The 27,280-nt window shown below is 42.4% G+C and overlaps 1 protein-coding gene across 1 annotated transcript in view; it reads left to right on the forward strand.

Annotated features, from left to right (window-relative positions):
• Nucleotides 1-27,280, forward strand: part of CHN1 (chimerin 1) — a 96,468-nt gene that overhangs the window by 45,435 nt on the left and 23,753 nt on the right. Inside the window, exons 6-7 of the mRNA XM_035567427.1 lie at nt 2,036-2,324; nt 22,281-22,358. Of these exons, the coding sequence (XP_035423320.1) occupies nt 2,036-2,324; nt 22,281-22,358 (367 nt within the window). The remainder of the gene's footprint in view (nt 1-2,035; nt 2,325-22,280; nt 22,359-27,280) is intronic.

Below are 27,280 nucleotides of genomic sequence, written 5' to 3' on the forward strand. Positions count from 1 at the left end.
ATTATTTTTCACCTTCAGAGCCACTCTGTTTTTCTTGTGGAATTTTAACATTGTATGTTCTCCGTGTGCATTGTTCCCACTGACTTTAGCAGGATGCAGTGAAGGTTGCTCACTTTGGCACTGTGAGGTACTGAGCACTCTTAGCTCATATTGACTTTACTGACAGTGGAGGACATGCAAGAAATATGGCTCATGGTGAAAACTCGTTTGCCGCATACTAAGTTGACTAGTTTTTGCCACTTTGTACAGTAAAGTATTTATGTTGCTGTATCTATTATGTTGCCATACCACTCTAGTATATCTAGTATAGCCTAGTCCCTCACTTACTTGTCCTAACTTACAGCAGGAGGGGTAGGTAGGAGTTCCTACCACTTAGGCTGCAGGTTAGCGCACTACCTTTCTACTTCCTCAATGACTTGTGTTCACTCTGGGTTGCAACTTGTGATCAAATTAGCATCGGGTAAAAATGCTTCTTTTTCCTGTTGTTTTGTAATTTCTTGCTTTTCAGTTTGATTCAGTGAACTTCTAATTTGTGTGGTGTAAAAATGTGAATACAAGTACCAATTCGTTTCCAAAAAAAATGCCCCTTCAGTTTCTACACATTGTGTCCTCTTTTGTTAGTGAGCCGGATGTGGATTCCTGAGAGCCCTCCAGGAGTGTGTTGCTTCACATTTAAGTTTTCTTTAAAAATAGCAGCTCCCAAAATTACAGTCGCTGTCAGGTTATTGGTAGGGGGGATGGTTTGGTTTGGCATTTCGAAAAACATAGAGGAAAAATATACATCCCAAGACAAATTATTTCGCACATATTTGCAGGGAGAATGCATGTATTTCACCTGAGGCAAGGTCTAATAATATGCCTTCTGCTATTGGGCAGTGCCCCATTGAAAAGAAATCACTTCAGCAAAGCACCAGTGCTGATTTTATTCCTTAACATCTCCTATGAAGCTTTTGATTGTGAAATAAAAATAATTCATCCTTTCAAATTCAGTTTTTAATATGCATTTGGCTGATCTGACCTCACAAAGTGGCCCGATGCCTTGAGCAGCCACCCTTGCTGCTGTCTGACCAAGGAGTGACCCAGAAGCGAGCTGTGAAGGCAGCTCTTTGCCTTCATCTTCTCTGCAGGAAACGTGTTGGTTATTGCTGAGTGCAAGCACTGGTGTGTTCTCACAAGTTGAGATTGCTTTCAGGCAGCAAAACGTTACAGGTTCAAAGTAGGTTTTGAAAAGGTGCTAATGGTCAGGTAGCATTGGTGTTCTTGCTTATGGTTGCCTGAAGACTATCAAAATCTTGTTCCACCCAGGCTGCAGAGTTGCTAGCATCAGATAGCTTATGCGTTACATGTCCCGTATGTTACAAAGATTTGCTTGAAGCTCAAGACTTAACAACCATAACACAGAAGGACTTTTGTACAAAGCTTGAAGAGTTAGTCCTTGGCCTTCAGCCAGGAATAAAGAATGCTTGCCCTTGTGCCATTTTGTCCTGTGCTGCTCCACTGCTGGCAGCAGTTCTGCTTCAGTGTAATTGTTGGCACCGAAGCTGAGCTGAGCGCTGAATGGCCTCTTCCTGCAAGAAAGCAGGGGTGCAGAGGTCTGAGACTGCATCAAAACTCCGTATTGATCAGCTGTAATAGAGGACTCTGTTATGAGTACTCTTCATATCAGAGCCAGGCAAATTGACTACAGCGATGCAGTAGTAAAGTACTAAAAAAAGCCATAAAGAGTGTTAAGTAATTTTCAGTTTTTCCACAGGATAATGGAGAGGCCAAAAGAATGCAAGAACAAACAGCTCCTTCTGGGACAGTCACTGATTTGGCTATCTGTCTGTAGCTGTTAATCTCTCCTTCCTATCTGTGCTAAGTAGTAGTTGAGGTTTTTCAGTCGCGTCTGGACTGAACACAGGGCATAGTCGCAGCTTTAAGCGATAAAGTTGTTTTTTTGGTTTTTTTTTAATTGTTTGCAAAGGCTTGATTACTCTTTCTTATTCTTGCTTACTGTTCTTTAAAAAAATACTTTCCCATTTCATTGAGGCAGATTTGGAAGTCAAACCAGAAACTTCAGACTCTACTACGATGGAAAGCACTTTGTTGGGGAGAAACGTTTTGAGTCCATCCATGACCTGGTGACAGATGGATTGATTACTCTTTATATTGAAACCAAGGCAGCAGAATACATTGCCAAGATGACAATAAATCCAATTTATGAACACATAGGATATACAACTTTAAACAGAGAGCCAGCACACAAAAAACATATGCCAACCCTGAGAGATGCACATGATGGCAAAGAGTCTACAGGAGAGGATGAGGTAGCAGAAAAGAGGGTAAGCAATTGTTAACCCACGCTCTTTTTTTTTCTGATAGATTTTTTATTTTGTAATTTTATCCCCTCCCCCCACATCCTAAAAGTATCTGCAGATACTTAGTCTACATAATTATTTCCAGTATTGCATTAACAGTAATATTTTAAATTGTTGTAGTTTTTTTTTTTTAATGGTACTTGTGCATATTGCAAATTTCTCATTCAGAGATTCGTTATTTATCATTGTAAGGTTCCTTTCTTCATTTTTTTTCACAATTACAGATGTTGCCATTAAGTCACTCCTTTATGTCAAATAGGCTATTTTGTCTTAAAATTGTTTACAGTGTCTAAAACAAGTGCCTGTTGGTCAAAAAAATAATACTAATATATTCTCTATTCCCCAAACAAAATGCATTCCATAATCTCTTCAGAAGTCTGCATACAATGACAGTAAAGTTGTCCACATTATAAATAAGCCTGTTCATTAAGATGATAAAATGTTAAAACATTTCACTTGGCTAAGTTCAGCCTGTCAGAAGCTGACAGAGCTATTTTTGGCCTCAGCCAGACTTATGAAGAAGGATTGCTCTCTTCAGAGAGTTGCGTTATCAGCTGAGAACTGACTGCATCCTGGATTAAAAGAGAAAAACGAACAGCAAAGAAATCTTAGAACCAGTGACAACAGGAATATTGAAGGAGGTTGGGAAAGTATCAGGCAGACAAAACAGCTGCCTGAACATTTATTCATGTGATAGAGACTAAGCTTAAAGAAAACAATGTAAATTCTGTAATGTTAAACTAATTACTTTGTTTATTGAAAAGCTAGCATGTGAAAGTCTTTTTAAAGTGCACTCTTACATAGGCTTACATGTGAATGCATGTATAGTACTCTGATATGCTCCCCTACCTCACTAACGTCACAGTGATGATAGGAGTATCTAATATGCTTATATCGCTTACAAGAAATACTAACCTCAGTTTGGATCATTTGTTTGTTTTTCCAGTCAGAAATATGTCTGTGATCTCTGTTTGTCTTGAGGGGAAGGCAGGGTCTCACTAACAATTCCCAACATATGTGACCATCATAAAGAAACTAAGCTGCCTACGGAGCCCACAGAGAGGGGAAGGTCATAGCTTTGGTCCTTCAAATCCTTCTCCAGCAGATTCTGGAGCACCAGACCTGACTGAATTGGCTGAGAGATGAAGCACCCAACTAGCTTAAAGTACGAATCTTCACTGTTTGTCCTCCTGTGATCAGACCATGCAACAAAAGAAATATTGGCAGGCACATTGGTGCTAGCTGACCACATGAAATATTCAATTTGTTGCCTGTTAAGTACTAGTGGTAGAGGTGTGACAGATCCTGGCAGCCACTGACTTGCAGCATGCTGTTTCAAAAGGATTTCTTTGCTTGTTATCAGGGAGGGTTCATTGCAATGCAAAACCTGGGTAAAACTCTTCTGTCAGAGTTCTGTAAGTCACCACTTCGGGTTTGTTTGGTAGAATTAACTCTTGCTGCATTTGGTAGCTTTCAAGTGACGACACGACTGTTCTGTCACATTTTTTAGACTAATGAATAAGTTTTCGTAGTAAAGGGATTTTGATTATTATTACTGAAGGATATTGTGTTTTTTTCTGTAGAATACATGGTGTTATGTCAAAGTATGATATGTCAACAAAGTATACAAATAGTTTTGAAGCATGTTTCATTAAATAGCTCAAGAACTATTAAGTATATCTAACGGGCTGAAATTGTAGATGAAAACTCTTTACAGAGATTAGCTGTGTAATTGCAACATCCCACACTGTTTGGAAGTTATAAGCAATTCAAGTTGCCTCATCTGCAACATAGTTAAACTGCAGTGGTGTTTACTGGCCTGAAGCCCAGCTTTTGAATCTTTTCACTGTATTTATCTTGGAACCGTATTGATGTGGACACAGTGGGGCACACAGACATCACAGTGCAGTTAAATGTGGAGATTTCAATTTAATTTAAAGTCATCACCAGCTGAGATTGCTACCCTTGGCTACACAGGGAAGGCACGGTGTGGCCCTTTTGCTGTGGGGTGGTGCAGAGGTCACATCTTTGCAGCCTTTACACCTCTCAGCACCTTTTCTGGATGATGACACAGAGAGTCCTGAGTGTCACCTCACACAGCAAATCCCGTGACTAGAACCTGGTCTTGGCAGCAACCTCAGCACTTCAAATGAGCCCCAGGGTCCAGCTAAGGCTTGCCAAATCCTTCCTCCCTCCTCTGTATGGCGTAGGAAGTGGGGAGGGGGGAAAATGTGGTGATGGCTTTGCCGGATGGCTCATGGAGGACGCACCATAGGAGTGGTGGGGAGAGGAGACCTCGGAGGGCTCTCCCAAGCGCTCCTGTCACTCTGCAGGGGGCTTGGCTACTTGCACACCCACCAAAGCTGCCCCCTCGACAAGCTGGGAGAGCTGCTTCGGGTTTGGAGGGGCGAAATGTGACTGTGGCAAGCTAGTGGGCTGCAAGCCCTGTGACTGAATCACAGCTAGTGGGACTTTTCCAGTCTCAGTTAATTTGATAAAAAACACTAAAATCATGAGGTGGATATTTGTATGACATAATTTGCATTTAAAGCAAAAGTCTGATACTGTATGGCAGGAAATAGTTGTCTTGACTTTTTTAAAAGCCTCCCTACTATAAAAAGGTAACAGGCTAGCAGCAAGGATGCAGTTAAACAGAATACCAGATCTCTTTGCGGGATTATAAACTGTTTGTTGATAAAATTATAGATAACATAAGAAAAAGGCATATATCCTCTACTAAGTTGCTTGGAAGGTCATTATACCCTTCTTGTGTAGGCTGCTGCTTCTTATTGATATTTACATGAAAACTTCAATTTATAATCACACACTACTTACCTTATTATGAACAGTCATTTGAATAATGTAACCAAGGTGTAAGAAAGCTTTCTTGTAGGACATTGATAAATAGATCAAGTATTTTTTCTTTGTCTATGGTTAGAGGGATGGAAGAATAATTCCTGTTGTCCCATATGAAGTGAATATCACTGAATCAATGTTGACAAGTCTAACAAAGAATACAAAGAAAATTGTCCAAAATCCAACAAGGAAAAAAAACACCCTTGTCCCGTCATCCAAATAGAAAAACCTGTGTGCTACAACGTTAGCTCAGGGATGATGAGAAAGAACATTTCTGCAAGGTACAGTATTTGTCAATTAATGCGTCTTTATCAGTTTTATACAGTAGTCAGGGAGATTTTCCCTAATTTTTCACTGTGCGTTCCTCCTCTGTAAACAGAGGAAAAAGTCTGGGTCTTGGGCATTGGTCACCCAGTGCCAAAATACATTCCCAGATTTGCAGGAATGGATGTTCAGATTCAAATCCAAGCTTTGTGATTGTTCCCCAGTCCTGTGTGAGTGGTGTATAAAAGATAAATCCTTCAGAAGAAGGAAAGGAGAGACACACAGGCGCTGACTGGGGAACAGCTGGTGGGAATGTAATTTCACTTCCTGACATAAAATCAAGTAGAGGAAATTGGGCAGCCAGAGAACACACCTCCAGCTTGAGGATGAAATATTAAAGGGCACTTCTCCTAGCCTTGAATTTGGTATGGGGCAGGGAATGCCACTAAAGTATGTTGGATGCCTCCTGGCATGCACTAATACTACATTTCAGCTATTAATCCATAGTAGAAGAATTTATTGTATGTTGGGTGACTTGTCATATGCAATACATTAAAAAAGAGCCTTAGTAAAGGGGAAGGATTATAGACCGCGAAAGATGAAAAGACAAAAATTACACAATTTTTAGATAAGGGCTGTAGGACACAAGTCACAATACTCCTAAGTACTTAGTCCTGCAAAAGACCATATTGTGGTGTGATTTAAGATGCAGTTTTTAATAGGAAAAACATGAGAATATAATCCACTATCCAGCATGAGCTTCACTGGTTATGAGAAGGATTTTGACTGCTTACCTTGTATGAGTATATATTAAAAATAAAATAAAAATTACTGCTTAATGATTTATGATTTCTCTAAGCTATGAAAGAATTAAATAGTCAGAGATAACTGGAGGAGTAAAGATTGAAAACAGGAGAGAGCTTGTCATGCTCCAATGCCCTGAATAGATATTTTAGCTGCTGTGCTAAAAAGGTAATGCTGGTTCCCAAAACAGTCTGCAGATTGTTCAGAACTCAATTGTGCAGCCATCGTGGTCTGTGTGTTAAGAGAGAGGCCTGAGATTCGTTTGAGAGAGAGCTTCCCATGTGGATTCAGTCTGTATGGCCTAATGTGGAGGTGGAAATAATACCCACTATCAAAGATTTACTATTCCTCCTGTGCCTTGAATACTGATGGATCTCTGAACGTTTTCCTCTCTCAAAGGTAATTATGGCCTTGGAGGAGATGACTTGATTCAATTAAATACCTTATAAAAACGGTAGCTCTCAAAAATTAATAAATATCTAGATATATATGTCAAAGCCCTTCATGAAAGCCCTGCAAAACATGAAATTATTTTTTTTTTGATTTTGACATGCTTTTGAGATATTAATGTAAGAAGGTGTATGAGTGATTTATCCAAGATTTAACATCTGTTATAAGAAAACAAAATGATCAGTTATGATCTGTCCTGTCTTTCAGAATGAAATGCTGAGGTTAATGTTAGGATAGCAACTGAATCACGTTTATTCTTGTTTACACTGGTGACAAGTGCTATTTCTTCAAGAAACTGTAGTAACAGCAAATCAATTAAAACCCCCTTCTAGACTGTACTACATTCAGTTCAATTCCCAAAGATGGAAAGAACTGAGAAGAGGTTCGTGCAGCAGTCATCCAACAAAAGCACCCTTTTGTTCTATTTTTAATGGTCTGAGTGGTGATACCATTTTTCCTCCGTGGTAATGAAGGCTGATTGTCTGCAACTGTTCAAGGAGATTTGGAAATGTAAATCTGTGTCATTTTAGTAGGAAACATGCTTTTAAGCCTGCCTCCAAAGATAATCCAGAGCACAAAGTTAATTGCAATTTCTGTGTACATTTCTAATGGATTCATACCAGCTTCCACACAGAAAATCAAGGGTCACAGTTATCGTTGTTCCCAGAGGGACCGGTCTCACTGCCCGACCTTGAGGTGATACTGATACTTTAATTAAGGACACTAATACTTTTCTATTCTTGTTCTCAGTGAAATATGTTAGTGAGATCTGCTCAAAATCTTCGTTCGCCAAGACTTGTTTTATCTTCAGGGAAAGGATATCAGAAAATGTAGCCAAGAAAGTTAGAGTAATCTGTTGTCGTAATCCCCCTTAGCAAGGTCTGTGGTGGAGGAAGACAGCTTCGAATGTGATTTGGCACCCAGTAATGCCAACATGCGGAGCAGTAAGGACTGGAAAGAAGACAGGGTCTTAATGGTCAGAGAGGAAAGTGTGCTTTGGGAGTGAATAAATCTTGATTCTGGAGGCTGTTTGAAATATTTCCACTTAATCAAATGAACTTATTTATTTCAGAAAAGATGGGTGTGTAAGGTGTAAAACTCTAGACAAGCCGTATCTAGAACAAGGATAGTGACAAAGCAATAATGCTGTTAAACGTACTGCTTATAAATGTTTACTTTGAAGTACATTTAAAGACACATGAGGCTGAGCACTGAAGACTCCCAGGGGTTAACTTGAGGAGATTGTCAACTCTTTTCTCACAAATGTTCCTTCCCAGTCCCTGCGCGGGTGTCCATGACAATCACTCTGTAAGTTTAATGTAATTTATAAATAAAACATAACTCTGTGGAAGGCAAAAACTTCTATTTATTTCTTCTGGGCTTAGACCATCTTTCAGCAGGCATTTCAAAGCACAGACAATTTTGTCAATACCAAGGAAGTTAACAGAATGAAGGACGAGTCTGCTTTTTAGGTGGCTGCTGCAGCATGTCGGCAACATTGTACTCTGCAGAGGTTGCCTCAGTCTTCCGTGTCTTCTCTTCTGTGCATTGGCATTTCTGGCAGTACGGACCTACTGCTGTGTTACATACACCATTATACATGGCACATGCAGCTCAAAATTAGACTGCAAGTGCTTATGGTATCTTTTCGTAAGCACATTCGTTTTTATCTTAACTATATGTTTATTAAGACCTGAGAAAGGCAAGCTAATTGCATGCGCTGTCCAGTGTGCAAACATCAGCACAAAGAGGATTATTTTCTACAAACTGCAGAGTGCTTTTTACTCTCACGGTCGCTGAAAGTAACCTAGGGCCTTATTTATGTTCAGTGTTGCAGTAAAATTGATATACTAAAAAGATTATATAAACTGATCTTGTTTTAAGATTCAGAGCTTCCAAATGAAGCATAAACTTTGCTAATTGAATCCCCAGGTCCAATATCTAGGTTTTCTCTTTTCAGTGCCTCGTGATTGCAGAGGGTAAACCTTGGGATTGCAAGGGTTTTTAGCTGGACCTGTGGCTCAGCTCCAGTGCTGAACATGGCTCCCTGGCTCTCCTGGTTTTCCAGGGCAAACCCTTTCTTTTTCTCTCCTTTCCACTACAGTCAGTGTTCAGCTGTGCCCTATTAGTCCCTGTGCATTACAAAAGGCATCCCAGCTGATTCCAGTTAACCTCACAGGACCTCACCTGCCTGGCTGGCTCTGTGTGGGCCTGTGCCTCCAAAGAACATTAATTTAATGCCCACACAATAATGCGGGGGATTACTGTGGAGTGAAAGTCATATGCCTGTGTTGGTAGCCGACTGCATACTGCTGGTCTAGTATTATGAAGTTAAAAATAAATACGGCTGCACAAATTTCAGAAAGTGAAGAGTGGTTTGGGTCAGGTTGTGTTTCAAATGCACACAGCACATCTCCTGTCATGTTACTGTGCTGCAGAGATGTTTGCTACCATTTTGTGGGTTCACACAGCTGAGGATCAGCATCCCACTTCAGCCTTGTTTCATAGGTGGAAATCACTTGACTGCCTGCTGAGAAGACTTTCCACATTACCTTTCACTTTGTCACTTAAGTGTGGCTTTTCATGGTCTGGCACGTGAGATTTATACACAGAGGTGGAGTCTTTGTCAAGTCCAGTGCTTACTTACAGCGAGGTGGCCGTCTGCCATGTGAAATCAGGGGGCCAGTCCCCCAGGCTCACAGACCAGACCCTCAGCAAAGGCGTGGGGAGTAATGGCACTCGGTGCATGTCCCATGCCTGTTCAAGCCTTTGTAAAATTAATACTGAACAAAATTGTTAAAAAGGCTGTAAAGCAGTATGATTCTGTGCAATTAAGCCTGAAGAATACTGGCTGTGTTGTTACTGATAAAGTGAAGCCATTAGCGAAGAATAAGGTGCTGTTCTTTTTCTGCGTTTCTCAGTGTTGTGAGAGGTAAGTCTGTGTGAAGCCCTCATCAGTAAAATGCGGTTCTTTCCGGGGTCACTGATGTTTGATGGTTTGGATCTGGTTACATTTTTAATGCCTTCTAAAAACTAGCATCTAGCCTTAGCTTCTCTTTTGTTTGCTGACAGAAATTTCCTTCCTTTTTCATTGGCATAGCCAAGCAGAGGGAGGAACCTCCCTCAGCTCGTGAAGAGCCGGAGAGGATGGCTTTGTCTGGGCTTTCTTCAAGGGGGGAGAGGTTTTCTGGTGGACCTTAGGGTATGGGGCATGGAAATAGAGAGGTCCAGCTCAATTCCTGATGAGCGAGGTAGAGCTCATGGCTTCAGCCCTAACAGGAGTAGGGCTGCGTCCCATCACTGTGGGCCTTATACTTGTGATTTCCAAAAAGACTGCCTAGATGTATAGCAGGGAAACCCCTCATAAATTAAGGCCTTTTTTTAAATAAAAAATAAAAAATGTTTCCCTTGACTTTTTATGTGTCCTCACAACTTTTTTTTCTAGTGGTCACAGAAAGGAGCTGGTGGATCTTTCTCAGAGCAGGCACATGATTGCTATTTATTACTTATGCCACAAGCCTCCCGGGCGGTGAGGGACTGCAGTGGGTTGGTTGTTAGCTGGCAGCTCTGCCGTTTGTTGTTCTGTTTCCATAGCTGTGTGAGTTTTGGGTCTTTTTTTTAAACTCCTCCTCCCATCTGGCATCTCCTAATTATTTTCTATTACTAGTCACTTCTACAGGAAACAGACTGGACTGTTGAATTAAGAGACCTATAAAAGGATAATTTTGTTATTTACAAGTTTCTTACCTCACTGAGACTTTATAATGTGACACTGTATAGCTGGTGATAATCACCTTGGGCTACGATTGTGTCTAATCTTATAAACTAGGCAGGGTCAGATCTGGTCACTCATTGAATATGAGACTCCCAAGGCGGCACTGGGGCTGCAGGAAGTGGTGTTAGTAGCACCTTTTGCTGTGAATTAATATCCAAGATGTCTTGTGTTTTATACCCTCTGCAGTTCTGTGTACCCTGCATGACTCCGTGCTGAGGGTCTGATTACCAGGAATTTTCTCCACTTACCTCCATCCCTATTCAATTAGGGTTGCTGTTTGGGGATGTGGTTTATTTGTTGTTTTTTTATTGTTATTATTTAGATGACAGGGGGAAAATATTTTGCATTGGTCAGTGTTCATGTGTTCACAAGTACATATACATATCAGATGACTTCTGTACAAAGATTGAAAGGACGAGGAGCCGTGGAGGTCTGGTGTCATTCCACGCTCAGTTGGATAGTCAGTTCCATGATAGGCAGGCACATCTGCTTCACTAATAATTGCCCATTCATAAGTGGTTACCAAATCCATAAGACTGCTGAAGAGTGAAGTGCGTGTTTTAGAGGTGGTAGCAAAAAGAGAAGTAGTTAGAAGTATTTGGAAGCATTGGACTATGAAAGAAAAAAAGAGCAGTCCTTTGTCTTGTGGTTAATGCTGCAGAAGTTGATCTGTTCCAACCCTTCTTTCTTTACTTCCAGTCTTTCACAAGAAAAAAGATGCTTTCAGATAAAATTCCTCATGCTTAGTTTTAGCCTCTAGCTGAATGTTTTTCTTTTCTGCTCTTCTTTGTTCAAATTCAGTTTTGTTGCTAAGCTCAAAAAACTGCTCTTACTGCTTCAAACCTGTCGCACTAGTCATCAGTGAAGACATCAACTCTTGACAGTCTTGCAAAGTCTTCCTTAGATCATTAACTTTTAGAACATTAAACTTTTCCATATTTAACATTTTTTTGTGCATGGCATCAGCAGTTAGAAACAGTGTTGCTTCTGGCATTCGCCATTACTACAGTCCTAATGTTTATGCAACAGGAGAACCATCAAGTTGAAAAATCTGACTCTTGTTGCTCTGTACTTTGTCATCTTAGCACTAGTATTCCTCCAACATCCTTACAACTTCAAAGATAACTACAGGATGGTGTGTTTCTAACAGACCATATTATAATGCACTTAGACTATCTTGTTTTATGTGGGGATTTTTATTGCATTTGTATAGAGCTAAAGCAGTTGAAATAGTTTGCCTAAGGAATATTACAGCTAGTATTGCAAAGTATAATGTCTTGTATTAAACCTTATTAAACTATCTGAATAAGTACATTTTCTTATGGCTTCCAATTTATGAATTAGATTAGTAGTGCTGCTTAAAGGCAAGCAGTTTTTCCCCCTTCCTAAATGAGAGAAGAGGAGATGAATACTGTGAAAATATGGAAGGCTATTCCCAATTTCTATTCTGCATGTAATGGTAAAACATTTGAAAAGCTCTAGGCCTTATTTCATGTACCAAATAGCTTATTGCTTGAAGATTTCTGGTGATTTTGCATTGCTGGAAAAGTCTTGAAGCATTTACCAAAGTTAATATGATAGTGAATTACATTTGCATTCAGGCATTTCTGTGAATTGGCTGATGATTAGACTAACAATGTGCTTAATACAAATGCACAAAAATTACGAAAAGTATCATGTGTTTTTATCTTTCGCAGAGTTTGAAGCGTTCAGTCTCTTAAGTGACAGCTTCTCATTCACTCTAGCCTCCGAATCATTGCTAGCATTTGTCGCAGAGCTGCAGCCTGGTGCTTGGAAACCGCCAGTCACTTTTATCATATGCTGGTGTGCAAGGCAGGCTCTCTGTGCAGCAGGCTGGCAGTGCTGGGAGCTTACAGGCTAACTTTTTGTGGGCCTTCTCTTGGGCTGTTCTTATCATTGAAAATACAAACAACATTAGAAATCTTCTGAGCAGTGCCACTTAAAGTGGTAGTTTGAGGGTGGCAGTATAAAGAAAAAATTGCCCCTTAAGGTGAGATGAAAAATGTGACTAAGAAGTAAGCAGTTATACTGGATAAATATTTCATTGCCATTGTAAATAATTTGATTTCCTCATCTATTGTCAATAACTGAGTTTAAGAAATTGAAATATACCCCGAACTTAGTTGTTTTTTAAAGTTTAACATGCCCTATACTCAGAAGAGCTTCTGTCCAAAGATCATATGCCTCTGAAATCCCAACTGTCAGATCTTTGACTTACTGAGTGGGACCTGGGAGCAGTATATTTCAACTGAAAATAGAGATCGGCTGAAAATTATGTTGCAAAAAACTGCTGGACTTGCTGAATAAAAAAATAAAATAAAGCAAAGTCTGTCCTCTGTAACAGAAGTTGTATAACCTGTGTCATGCTGATTTCTGCTTCTTCCCTAAAAGGTAACTAATCTGTGTAGCCCAAATTTATGATGGGGAGTTGCATTGCCAGCCCCACTGTAAAACATTCAAAATGATTTTGACCATTTGAGACAATGTTTTTTTGAATGTATCTCTCAAGTAAGAAATTTTAACAGCTATAACTTCCTATAGGAAATAGGATGCTTCCTGCCCTTGCATGAAAATTTTCACGACAGAGGCATTTAAAAATGTTAATTAGGAAACTTAGAGGGAATAAATAGGAAAGATGAACCATATGTGGAAAAGGAGAAATGGGAAAATTGGAACACTGGTCAACAGGATGTAAACCAATTATTTTCTGAGAATCTAACCAGGGATTCGAAGATTTTATGAGTGGCAATAAACCGATCATTTGACTTTGAGACTTTTCAGAGTGTAATTCCACTACCAATTTCTCTCTGGTTTCATTCATTGCAGGTTTCAAATCAGTCCTGATTTAAATAGTTATTTATGCAAGAAACTGGGAGCCAACATGAGAAACTCATGTGAAGGATGATCAGCCTTCCTCATTTTCTCCTTCTGCGTAATTACATCGCATAAAATGAAAGTAGACCCTGACCCACTGCAATGGTGCAGCTCTGCCCATGGACATACATGCACCTAGAAAATTGTTGATAGGGGTCTGCCAGAAGTGCTAATTGGCACTTAAGATTACCACGTTTTGTAATTTTTCTGCAGTGAGGCTGTCCATAAGTAGGTTTTTAGCATTGTAAATTTTGCATGAATGTTTCCTTTCAATGTCACAACTCTGCTATTCTTTCAGAGTAAAAGATGTTTTCACCTTTCATTCGTGGAGCTGAATAAAGTGTTAATTAAAGAAAGATTAGGATGCTTTGCACTTTCAGTCTTATTTTTGCTAAATAAGTATGATTATGGTCTGGTGGAAGTATGTTGAAGAAAGGAAGTGTGATAGCACATGTATCATAGCAACATAGCTTATTCAGGAAGAAGTGGATGAATTGAAAATAGAGGATGTGCCAGAGGAACAGGTGTGGTCTGAAATACAAAGAGGGTTTAGAAATTAATGAGCTGCAGTTTTTAATTACAACATATATTGAATTATTGCAAATTGCATTACTGTGTAGAATTAAAAAAAAATAAAATACTAATATTAGAGGCATTAGACTGCCAGAGAAGACTAATGTGAAATGAATATTACACATCAGGTAAGAAGATATTACAGACAAAAAGAAATTTCCATCCTGCTTGCCTATGTCATACCAGTATCCAAGGCTCCTATTCCATGAGAAATAAATTTAAAAACCCTATAAATATGATAATAGAAGGACCTTGTGGATTTCATGATTATTCCTAAAGGTATCAATTTTCAGATATAAAAAGATACAAAGATTTATTTTGAAACCTACTTTTAACAATATGATTCTTAAATGGGTATGATAAAGGAAGTGTAGTAAATTATTTATTTCATAAAGTTTAGCCACCATCAACATTCCCTTGCTAGGAGACAGGTAAGGTCCCACATCAAAGGGTTTGATTAAGCCTCTTATGTGCCTTCTCTCTCTCTCAGTTTGAGGAAAACCTTACAACAGGCTATGTCAGATAAGAAATAAACTAACTGTAGCTTCAGAAGACTAGTCTAACAGCCTGTTTTTCCTTATGATACTTAAATGTAGTATATTAGTAACAAAAAGCATTTGCCATAAGAGTAACATTTATGCAGCTGCCAATTTGCATTACATTTTGACTATGATCACTCCTATAGAGCACATTGTCTTGGAGCATTTGTAAATGACTTTGAAGTTCTTTTTGCAATAAAAAGTGCCACAAGTCAAGAGATTTTTGCTGGAGTGAAGCCTCGCTGCAGTAAACATCTTGGTCACAAAGGCACAGCTCCCTGTAGGCCAGCAAGGAGCCACAAGCCGACCTCTTTGCTCCATCAAGTCCTCTTCCTACAGGTCTCATAGCTGCAAGATGTACTGCGCTCTAGCCCTGATCTAGCAATGCCTGTTCGTGTAAAGGTAGGCTGAAACCCCACGAGTAGTCCTTGCAGTCACTCTGCTTCTGCCTTTCCCCTGGAGAGGGGCACACGATGCTGGCGGCTGCATTAATTCTTCATCCACTTCACCACCTCCCTGGCCCAGGCTTCTGACAGGATAGGATGGACCACAACCAGATCTGTGAAGGACAGGAGGGTAGATGGAAAGGATTGAAAGCAAAGCTGGAAAGGAGAGGTTTCATCTGTAGGATTTCCTGGAGACAAATTCTTCTGTTTCTTGATGCTTCCTCTCTTCGCTCTTGCAGCTGTCTTAGGTGCTCTCCCTGATGCTGCCAGCCTCCTGGGACAGGGAGGTGGTACCTTCTGGGCTCTACCTGCCCTTGCTCCCCTTCTGTGCTTACCAAGTTTGCCTGGGGTCAGTCCCCTTTTAATTCATCTTGTTTTCCTGAGGAAAAAAAAAAAAGAGGTGGTGGCAAAGAGCTGTGGCAGAGCAAGGAGAGGGTTGCTGAGGCTTTCTCAGCAGGAGCTTACTGTCATGAGGAGCCTGCTTCCTCACCTCGGTAAGAGTCAGGAATGAAAAGATCTTGTTTCTTGGCTTTCTGGAGGGCTTTTGTCACGGTGTTTTATTGACGTGCCCTGCCTCAGTGTCCCATAGCATGGTAGCTGCTGTGCTTTTGTCATGCAGGTCTATCTCGGCCCTCCAAGCAGGCTGGTGGTCTCTGGCTTTACAGGAAGAGTTGCAGCAGTTGATGACTTTAGCAGATGCAGTCAGGGCAGTGGGGACAGTGTTTTCAGGGAAGAGCTTTGGGGCTTCAGCTAGTTCAAGGCAAAGCAGGAGCCCCGGGAAGAGGGGAGGACTGGTCAGTCCATCTCACCCGCAACACAACCCGTCAGGAGTCATATTACTATTTCTACAACATACCTAAAGTTGTGGCTAGTGCTTGCAAAGCCCAGCTTAGCATTGTTATTCATTGCAGCACCCATGTCCCTGACTGTGCACATTTGCACGCGTCCACATGTGCCCTGGTAGTGCTGAGTGACATTAATTTTGAACATATTCAACATAGTGCCCTGGGGATATTTATACCTACTGAGTATGAAGAAAATCCCAGGTCTTAACCCTCCTCCTTCAGTGGACACTGGGTCTGGTTACTGACCTTGCTAAATGTGAAGTTTTAGGATGTTAACAATGTCCTCCAGAACCAGAACAAGAGCTGAGCTTGTTCCTGGAGGTACTCTGAGTTGTTGTTTTATTATTTTTACCATGGATAGATCCATGATTATACACCAAAGTAGGTACATAATTTTCCCTTTAAAAGAAATGTGTTGTGTTTGCCACTGAAAAGTTCCTTGCTTGTGTCACTATCCAGAACAACGTTAGTTGTTTTTGTCTTGTCAGTTACTGAGAGATAAATGGTCACAGCAGCACTTCTCGCTGGTGCGCAGTGTCGACTTATCGTTGCCAGAAGGCCCACATCAGTAACTGTGGGAAGCAGATCCACAGCCAGCTGGGACACCAGTGAGGAGTAACCAGGCCGACGCAGGTCCGAATCGGGGTGCAGTGGCTGGTCAGGTGTAGGACTGAGGCTACGGCAAAGAAGTGGCTCTGCTGGCTTCCACAGAGGTCTCTCCGCTTGTTTAGGAGTTTGCTCGCTTGTTATGAAGACAAGGTCTTCAGGGTGTGTCTGGAAAGACATCAGTACAAACATAAAATCTTCGCAAATAATGCTGACGCACTCTGCGCTGCACAATACGGGACCAAGCTAATTCACTTTTTATGCGATAATTTATATCAGCTTATCCATTGGGAAACTTGTTCCCCTAATTTAAACTTTAGATATTTTTTTAAACTGTCCTACTTTAAACCAAGCCAAAGATTTGTATGAATTTATTTATTTAAGGTCTTAATTAAAATGTTGTGGTTTTTTTCAACTTCTCAAATAATTCTAGATATAAAAATGCTTCTTAACATTACCTGCTGTGGAAATAGTGTTTGCTTTTATCGTCCAACATAATTTTTAAAATCATTAAAATCTAAAAAAATAGCCATTTCCTTAGCTTTGCAGTAAGCATATTGGGGGAAAAAAAAGTCTGATTTAATTAGAAGCCCATCCATTTGGAGAATTTTGTTATGAAAAATAGATATTTTTCAGCAGTAGTTTTCCATCATTCAACTTTGTCGTAAACACAAACTCACCTGTGGGTAACTGAAAAGGGGAATGCACGTTGAACGAGGGTCTCCATCGGGCTGAGTGCTGTGTTGCAATTTTAAATGTCTCCAATTTTAAATAAAAAGGGAAATTTTGGGGCTTCCCTCCTCCCCCCAGGAATAATTCTGTAAAAGATATGACAGGGAACAATCTATGCAGCGTGGAACAGGCCTCCCCCAACGAGGACTGTATTGAGGAAATCAGGCTCAGTTTCACAATCTGACTGATTAGGTTTTGTAGACTGTATATTGAGCCCATAAAATATTCTCATAAAGGGCTCAGGCAAGGAAGGATTTTCTGAACGTATACATTTGGCTAGGTTAACTGTACACTGAAACAGCATGGCAAAATACACAGTGGCTAACTGCATAGAAAACCAGGTTCGGTTTTCAAATATGTTGCTCCTTGAGATGTATACAATAGGCCATCATCTTTGATTTTCAAAAAATGCATGCAATATGACTGCTGGTTAATTTGGTTATTAAGATGCATTCCTTAGAGGGAAGAGATTGTATTACATATAAAGCCTGAAACAATGAAGGCATGTTTAGTCATTGCAGCATGACAATGCCATATGAGAACAAAAAACCTGCAGTGTACTGCACGTGCATTTCCGAGACTGAAGGAAACATGAAGCTGTGTTTGAGGGAGGAGCCAGGTGCTCATGAAACAAAACGCTATATTAAGCTAGAAATGCACATGGGGTTCAGGATGTCTGAGCAAGCCTAACATGAGCATTTTAGGACTTGTGAGATTAACCCGATGCTTTAATCTTCAGTGGGTTTTGTTGTTTGTTTTTGTTTTGTTTTGTTTTGTTTTCCCTGTAGTAATTTTAGTTTATTACTCAACAAATGGGAAAGGCATTGATTTGCCTTTTTAGAAAGATAATTTGTCTGATGTTGACTGAATTATATGACTGGATTAAACTTGCATAACATGACTTTCAGAGAGTGACTAATTGGAATTTACTGCAAGCCATGGATGACTTTAAAATCAATTCTGTGGAGTCTTCATAATAAGACTTACTGATTGTGAGGTTAGTACCATAAAATATGCATATATTATCCAAATAACACCGAGAACAAATAGTGCTTGAGAAAATAGCTGCTTCTACTGCATGTGAAGGAGTGCTCCATGGGGAAGAAAGGAAAGCGGTGTCACAGTAGGACCCCAGACTGAACCACTGTTATGGCTGAGGTTTTAGGACAAATGAGAACATTTGAAACAGCAGGTTATAGTCTTTGGGGTTTTTGTTTTGTTTTGTTTTTGTTTTTTCTTCCCTCCCTTTAGTCCCTATGTACAATGTACATACCTCTAAACAGATGTCTTGGTTTAAAGGTTGACATTTTGCTGGGCTTGGGTTTGTTTGTTTGTTTGATTTTTAAGTCACTAAAATGTACAGGACTGAGAGGCTGTTCCAGTTGTGTGCTCTGCTGAGAGTTTGCTTGGCTATTAATTTCAGTCATCCTGGTTTTGGTTTACCTCAACCCTGTGAAATCATGTCCTTAAATTAAATTTTTAAAAGTCCTGCAGTCCCCTTCCTCCTGTGGTCTGCCCAGTATACTGATTCCTAAACATGCAATGATTGCATGTCTGTTACAAACCAATTAAAAAGTAACATAAAATCAGGACTTTACCTTGAAAAGTGGAAGGGAGAAGACTTTCCTCCTTACATTTCTACCTCTTTTTCATCCCATGTGTAATGGACAGTCTCTAATAATTGTCCCCATTAAGGTAGACTTCCGACAGAGCAAACTCTGAAGATAACTACTGGAGAATGGAAGTGCTCGAGGAGGCTGGTGGGTGAGCGTACAGGAGCCACCGACAGAGCAGGCGTTGAATCAGGAGCCAGCCAAGGATGTAAGAAGAGCAGGGCTTGCAGGCTGGGAATGAGAACAGCATAGGGTGACCAGAGCCAATGAGAGCCTCAGAAGAGAATTGCATCCTGCAGGATTTGAGCTGAACCCACAGCTCCTTTATTTCTCGTGTGCTTTCAATGGTTTTGACCCACCTGTAGTGGCTAGAGCACCTGGAGGACGGGGACTTGCTCCCTGCTACTTTAGTAACTCATGAACAGATAATCTAAAGATCTGGACCTGCCTGGGGACTCAAATAGTGGCCAGCTAGGTGTATACAACAAATTTTGTTTTCCAATTCTGCTTTCAAACCAAAGGAAGAGGGCTGTGTTAAGAGCACTGGCTTGCAACAGCAAACGTCCAAAGTTAGGAAATGGCAGAAGAATGATGTATGCGTTCCATGACTTTGTCATCTGAAAGCAGTTTTAGGATGATGAATTTTAACTACAACACTAGTTTATGTTGGGGAAATATATGTAAGAAATAGATAGCATTCTATTTTTCATTAATTTTCATTAAAAAAATATATTTTAAAAAAAACTTTATGGTTTTAACTCTCTTTCAGTCCAGGTTTTTGGTGTGCACAAATACAGTGCATATAACACATGAAAAGGGCTGTAAGTGTAGGTATATGCAGTAGTCCTTTAGTTGTGTACAGCAGAAAATGCTTTCTACTGAACAGTGGTAAACTGATTTATGTAAAACCAATAAGCAGTCCTTGTTAGATCACTCTAACACGAAGCGATGTTAGAATTAAAATTCATAATCTTATAAGTACTTTTCAGATTATAACATGTTTTCATAATTACAGCCATGAGATATGACCTTTCCCTGTTGGGTAGTTTTGCTTTCCCTTTTATTGTCAATCTTAAGATTTAATTTTCCAGGATCCAGAGATCGGTTTCTACTAATGTGACTCTAAAGTGCAATTGAAAATAAATCAGTTCTTCAGAATTAGAAAAAAGAAAGCTGACAATTTATAAATAAGCATGTTAAAAGAAGAAAAAAATACCGAAAGGAAAATTCAGAATGCTTTATCTTGCTTCTTAAGTGAAATTATATAGAAACTAATATGAGTTGATTCTGATAGTAAATGTATTCTTGGAAATGGCTGGGTTATTTATTTCCAACAAATTAAATTTTCAAAGGGTTTATTTCCTAGTACCAAGTCTTGGTGATTTATTCTTTTTCCCTTTAAAAGAAGAGGAATTTGGGGTTCCAAGGAAGCATGTAACAAAAGCGTGTTTCCAAAACTCCACAATTTGCTTCCTGAGCCTGTTGTCACCTGAAGCAGTTTGGAGAGGGCAGCTCCTCTGGGTCAGGTTTAGGTCCACCTTGTTCCACAAGGACTTCTGCCTGCTGTAGTCTTTGGGAATGAAACCATGAAATGACTTCAGCTAGGAAGAAAGGATTGAATGAGCTTGAAGGCCTGCTTCCTCCTCCCGTGTCCCTGCTATTCTCACACATCTACATAGACAAGATGGTCAGTTTGGGGGATCTCTTCCTGCTCAGCTCTTTTTTCTTCATTTCCTATTGCCACTTACACTTACCAGAGGGACGTGCAGGAAAACATGAGGGACATGTAGGTACTCACCTGCTGCAGACATGAGTGGTTAAAAGCGGAACGGGCAGATTGAGGTAGCTGATGGAAAATGGTTTCTCAACAAAGTGCATTGAGCAGCCTCCTGTTTGTGATGGGGCTGTGAAGTGAGTTGGGTACTCCTAAGGCCTGTGTAAGCCACTAACGCTTGACAGCTTCACCCTGTATCGTATCTAGCCAGGGTTTCAGTTATTACCTATTGACTTGCAATGCAAATTAATGGTTGGTGAAGCACGTATGTTGGACCTTAATCTCTGCGATTTGCTCCTGTGTGGAAAGGCAGCAGATTACTAAAACCTGGAGGGAGGGTAGCGGTGGCTGTGCAAGGGAACAGGGGAGGCTCATGGTGAGCATTTCTCTCGCTGTATTTTCATGACTGAGCTAAATGGTGATGCCGCAATCCAGCTGCAAAACACACCAATTCCACCCAGAAGCCTGCAACAAGCTGTGCTCGTCTTTGCTTGTCACTGAGTCATGAGAGATAAAAATACCTTTGCTGCAGAAGGGAGAGCGGTTGCGGTGCTGCAGCCTGTGCAAAGGGAAGGGAGGGCTGGGCCCTTCCGCAGGCAGGTTGTGCCCATGGAGTGGTCCTCAGGGGACTAAATGCCTAGGGGTGACAGTGGCCAGCCCCATGGTGTGGGTCACAGCTGTAGGTAGACCAAAAGTCTGGGTTTGCTGTTTCTGAATTGTTCATAGATGTTTGGAGAGCACTAGGAGGAGGAGGGCAGGAGTGGGGTGGCTGTGGTACCCCATGGGGGTCCCGTTATGCTGGGGCTGCACTGCACTTGTGCGGTGGTGCTCGTGTGGGCTGGTGTGTCCTCGTTTTGGGCGAGGGGCAGCCAGGACCACGTCATCCTGTGCTGTGCTCGCTTCATCCTCAGACCCGGCTGTGGTACCCAGCCTGAGGTGACCCCCCCCCATTCGCCTCCTGTCCGGGCTCGCGAAGGCCTAAAGGAGGGCACCGCAGCTTCTGGGCATTGGGGTCTTTGGCAGGAGGGGGCATGCGGTGGGCTTTTGGTGGCTTGTGCTGCAAGCAGAGGAGGCCGTTGCCCGGCGTGAGCCTGACGGGCATCCTCGGCGTGAAAGTCAGGGGAAGGTGTAACTAACGGAACAGGGACGAGCTGATCCCAGATCCTAAATAACGTGAGGGGGGGCGAAGCGTCCCAGCGAGGCCCGGCTACCCCTTCCCCCGGCAGCCCCCCGGGGGGCGCCTCAGCCGCCGCCGGGGCTCCATTGGCTGCGGCCGCGGGGCCGCCCCCGCCCGGCGCAGCGCCCGCCCCGCGCGGGCCGGCGGGAGGCGCGCGGACCCGCACCCGTCGCTGCCGGGCGCCGATGGAGGGCGAGGCTGCGGGCCCGGCCTCCCCGCCCGCCTCCCCGCCCGCCGCTCGCCCCATGCCGGCGCCCAGCCGCCTCTCGGCCGCGCCGGCGGAAAGTTGCGCGGCCGCCCCCGCGCCGGCCCGCGGAGCGCTCTCGGTGCCCGCCATGCCGCTGCCCGCGGCCGCGGGGCGAGTGTGACACGGCAGCCCGGAGCCTCCCGTCCCAAAATGCCGTCCAGAGAATCCTGGCCGGGGCCGAAAGCTCCCCGGGCCGCCGTCCCCGGCGCGAAGCAGGAGAGGCGGCAGCAAGACTTGCTGCTCGCGGCCCTGGGGATGAAGCTGGGGGCTCAGAAGTCGTCCGTGACGATCTGGCAACCTCTTAAACTCTTTGCTTATTCGCAGCTGACGTCGCTTGTCAGAAGAGCAACGCTGAAGGAAAACGAGCATGTTCCGAAATACGAGAAGATTCATAACTTCAAGGTAAGGGATTGCGCTGCTCGCTGCTTTTTACGGCGCCGAGGCTGATGTATTTATTTTAAAATGGGTCCGGCACTGCAAGGGAACCGTACCTGTGCAGGCTGTGACTTCCTGGGAACTTAAACATTTCAATTAAATCCCATGGCCAGCTAAACCAACTAGGCATCCTTGGATCATATCAGCAGTGGAATGAGGACCTTGCGGGTTGCTTACACGTAGGTATTTGTTTCGCTAATATTTGTCACACCTAGGTTATCCGTTCTATTTAAACTTGTTCCGTACCAGGGCATGCTAATGGTGAGAAAAGCTGTCAAAGTTTTCTTTCTAGTTCAGGTGATCGTAATTCAGTTTTACTGGTGACGATGTGATGGTGAAAAATCGTTTAGATCTGTGATTAGAGGATTAAAGCGATCTTATCTCGGTTTGTGGCTGGTAAATAGCTTTGGAGGTAAGAAGCATGTTCTGCTGCATCTGGATCGAGCAGATGGTCTGCATTTCCCTTCGTTTCTGGCTTTTCTCCTGTGTTAATGAATTGAGTGTGACGAAAGGAGCATGGCTTACCGTGGGGCTGCTGGAGCTGCTGACATTAGCCACCTTGTGCTGTAATAAAAATTTACTTGGTCTTCTATGTAGCTTCCAATTATTGTTTTAATTTTTTAAAATGAATTATGTTCTTTATTAGGACACGTCAGTACAGCATATGCATGTTTCGTGTCTACATCTGTAATAAGTGTCCAGTAAAGATTCAGTAATTCAACCTTTTGGCAGTCAAATGCATTGCATAATACACAGGCTGTATCTCTTAGATACTAAGCAAATTGATGTCATGCTGAATTCCTGTAGATGACGGCACAAACTTCATACCTGAAGCCTAGATTTTCTTTTTAATGTGTTTTTTTTCCCCTTATATCTTTTGCTTTTATTTATTTTAGCAGAAGGGGAAATCATTAATATCATGTAGGTATCTGATGATAGAAGCATCTGTTAATTATCTTTAGCTTTCATTTCCATCACACGTGCATGTGTGAATGTACACATGCATGCACGTATGTATATTTACCTACAGGCTGTTTGGTTAAACTACCTTCTGTCTTTTCAGTGCAGATCACAAAAAATGGAAACTTTATATGATCAGGATGTTTTGTTTGACTTGAGTTCTCTAATAAAGCACAAATTTGAAAACCATGTATAAAACGTTACATGAAAGTAGCATTTAATATGAGCTCTTGGCATGATCTAATCCTGCTGTCTGTCAGTTAAATGCAGAGGTTGGTTTTTTCCCCACAGGATCGTGAGATGTTGTAGAGATCTGAAATATCTTGCAACTTTCATTTGTTCCTTAGAATGTAAAGATAATTCTTGTAGGTGCCAGTAGATAGTGGATTTTCCATACGCTACAGCCTGTGCAGGATAGTATGTATTTAATTTTACATACATCTGTACTCGTTAGTTGCTTTCCTTTAGATGTCTGAAACAAATCTGTTTTGAAAATAATCCAGTAACTCGATTTTCATTCATTTGGTTTTGTTTTTGTGTTTTATTTAATTTTCCCCCGAAACTGTCTCTGGAAAGTTTTGAAGCTGTGAGTTTTCCATCTCTTTTTTCAAAATCAAACATGTCTGATCCAAGGTCATAGATACAGCACAAACTTTGCATACTGATTATTTTCTTTATAATGGTTGTACTGTAGTCCCTTTTTATGTACAGCTGGTAGAAGAACATACCTTTTAAAGTAACTGTTTTCTCAAGTCAGTGCCATGGAGTCAGCTTGCACAGATAATTTTTGCTATAAAAGAGAAGAATGGGACCTTGCACCTCAAGGGGTGTGCAGCAGCCAGCCTGCCTGCCCAAGGAATGCTGCTGCCTTAACAAGCTCTACCCGTGGACCTGTCCCTTTTTAAAGAAATAACCATAAGCCCTTCAGGGTTATCCCTTCTGGGTTACGGACCTGAAATGAGCGCGGCTCATTGATTCTCAGCTTTATTGCTCCTTGTATCTGTCAAATTTTTCTTCTCAAATGTATAGACGTCATCATTTTAAATGTCTAAATAAGTATCCTAGGTCGCCTGCCAAGCAGCAGATGTGCCACCCATGTGGGAAAGGAGGAAATGTCAGTCCCAGAATCCTTTCCAGGCCTTCCCTTGGAGCTAAGCTTCGGGGGGGAAGTGAAATGAGTTTGTAGGGTTCCGCTAACCAACAGTGACTGCTGTCCCCAGGGGCTCCACCAGCAAAAAGGAGGACGTGCACTGCTTCGTACTTCTGCAGCTGATGTCCTCTTCATTGCATGGGCACAAGGCAACAGGGAGGGACCTCAAACCTCTTCCCAACTGCTTCTATGGTCAGTCACATCACTATTCATGCAAATAAAGGGCTTTTAGAAATCCTTTTGTACTGGAAATGCTGTAGCATCCTGGTAGAGGGAGGAGAAATGGAAAATCGTTAACGTACAGCAACTAGCACTGGGTCTTGAGGAAGAGAAGACAGGAGCAGCTGCTCTGCAGAAGGTCTGGGTTAGCAAGTGCCAGAGGGGCTTGGGCACAGATGAGGAGACCCAAATTCATCCTCTGCTTCTGCACCCTGTGTCCCACGGGCAGTGGCGGCCAGGGAAAGAGCAGGCACAGGGACATGGGGGGGTTTTAAGCCCTCCGGCTGTTGCGTCCAGCACACCTTACATGGTGCAGGGGAACACCTAGGGAAGAGGTAAGCATGAAGGCTGGTTTTAAATCTGAAGCCATCGAGCTGTCCTGAACAAGTCTGCTCAGCTACGTTTTGCTCAGAGGGCTGTTTGAAAGAAGAACATAAGGACAGTCCTGCGAGGAGTGCTGACAGGGTTGGTAGTTTTTGAGAGGTTTTGATCTTATTTAAATCTGCTGGCACGTGAGGTGCCTTTTGCCTGGCGTGGGCAGCCTGCCTGGCCAGGGTGGGCAGGCACGTGCAGCAGGGCTGGCTGGCAGCAAGCTCCTCAGCCCCGTAATGCTCTCCTGGCGCGGAGCGCTCGGCCACCAGGAGCACGTCTCGAGCACGGACACGCAGCGGCTGGGTTCTCTTAAATTCATCTCCATAAGTAAGGAAAGGGACGATGGTTTGCAGATGGCAGGTCTGACCACTTTTTTAATGCATACGCCTCAGGATGAGAGCTAGACATTAAAAACATTTGACTTTTTTTGTGTGTGTATTTGTTTTTTTTCTAATTTATAAAAAGCTTCTGTTAGTGTTTAAGTGCTAACAAAGCCTCCTCTATAAATGTAATATAAAAATTTAATTTTCTGTTAATTCAAACATACCAGCTAAGAGAAATTGTAGTCTTCATTGTTTGACACAACATTTTATGTAGCTCTAACTGAATAACGGGATCTGAAGGTGAGCTAGGTCTGGGAGTGGGACTTGATTGGGTCTGTCTGTCTGCATATTTCATTTCTTTTGCTCTCCCTCTTTATACTCTGCTTTTCTGCAATCCAGCACGCCGAATGAGAAAAGGGAAGAAAATTGAGATTAACAGCAGGAAATCTTCCTGGCAGTGAAATTGTTAGTCAGTGCAGTAACCTCTCCATCACTTGGCAAATGTAAAATACGCCTGGACAAAGCACCCTGAAGGTCTTTACCCCGCTCCAGCCCATGTGGCTCGTGGCTCACGGCCCCGGGGACTGTTTCGCTGTGGTGGCTGGCTGCTGGTGTGCCTTCAGCCGCCGCCAGCCCTGGGGGCTTGAGCCAGCAGAGCTCTGCAGGTGTTCCTAACCACCGACAGTCCCAGGCACGAAGCCCCTCTCCTGCCTGGATTAGCACCGCGGCGCTTCGCTGAAGCAGGGAGGTGTCTGCGCCTGTCAGAGCTGGGCTGAGGTCCGTGTTTCCTCGCATCGCGTTTCCTAGGATGTTGTCTTGCTTCTCTTTTGCACCTCATATAATTTGTATGTCCCCAGAAGTCTGGTTTCTGCTGCCTTTCTGTGCAGCATTCGGCACTGCCGCACTGTTTCTTAGTCGCTATCTCACTAATGCCCGAAGCGGCACAGTTGATTAATTGTAGTAAATAACAGTTGTAAGGCTGCTTGGTAAACCAGTGAACATTCAGAACGTATCTCCCTTTTGAACCAAAACTTCTTACAGAGATCAGAGATGTTTTTCCACTGTTGCTTAAGCGAAGTCAGCGGATTAGCCTTGTTTGTTATGGCTCCCCATCTCCGCTGGGCTGAAGCAGTCTCCTGCTGCCTCTTGGAGGGTGACCCCCTTGTGAGGGCAGGCGCTGCGCTGTGGAGCAGAGACAGCGAGCTTTGCCAGAGGGAGCAAGGGGCAGAGCTGCCTTACATCTGTGCAAAAAGCAAAGACTCGTCGAGGAGCAGTCTCTGCTAGATGGGCTTTGCTGGTACGGAAGGACTCGAGCATCGCTTTTGGGGAGACACTGCTGATACTGAGGGTTATTTCTTGGAAACAAGTAAGCTAACCTGGCCCTGGCCCAGATTTTGCTGATGTAATTGCATCTGTACTAGGTGTTTTGCCAGTGTAAAAAGTCGTAACAAATTAACTCCATGCCAAATGGTGTTATTTTAACAAGAGTTGCTCATGAGAGCTGTGCCTAAACCCCAAGAGCCGGAAGATGGACACTGCAGAAGAAATGCTGCAAACAGACCCAAAGCTGTAACAAACTCTTAATGTTGAGCAGAGCCGTTTTTCTGGGACTTGTGAGATGAACTAATTTCTATTTCTGATCTCCTGAAAAGTGGGGCAAGTGCCGATTTGGGGCAAATCGGTCTAGCTCCACTGAAAAGAGTGTGCCGCTTTTCATCAAGTCCGGCCCTGGCAATGAACGTATTTCCAAAACATCTTTAAATGAGTCACTGCACTCAAATGAATATGCAGGAGAACTGGGTGCCTCTAGCACATTCCCCCGAGAGAGCCTCTGCATGTACTCAGAGATAAGAAAACCTCAGGAA

Source organism: Cygnus atratus, chromosome 6 (assembly GCF_013377495.2).
Source record: "Cygnus atratus isolate AKBS03 ecotype Queensland, Australia chromosome 6, CAtr_DNAZoo_HiC_assembly, whole genome shotgun sequence".
NCBI classification, from domain to species: Eukaryota; Metazoa; Chordata; class Aves; order Anseriformes; family Anatidae; genus Cygnus; species Cygnus atratus.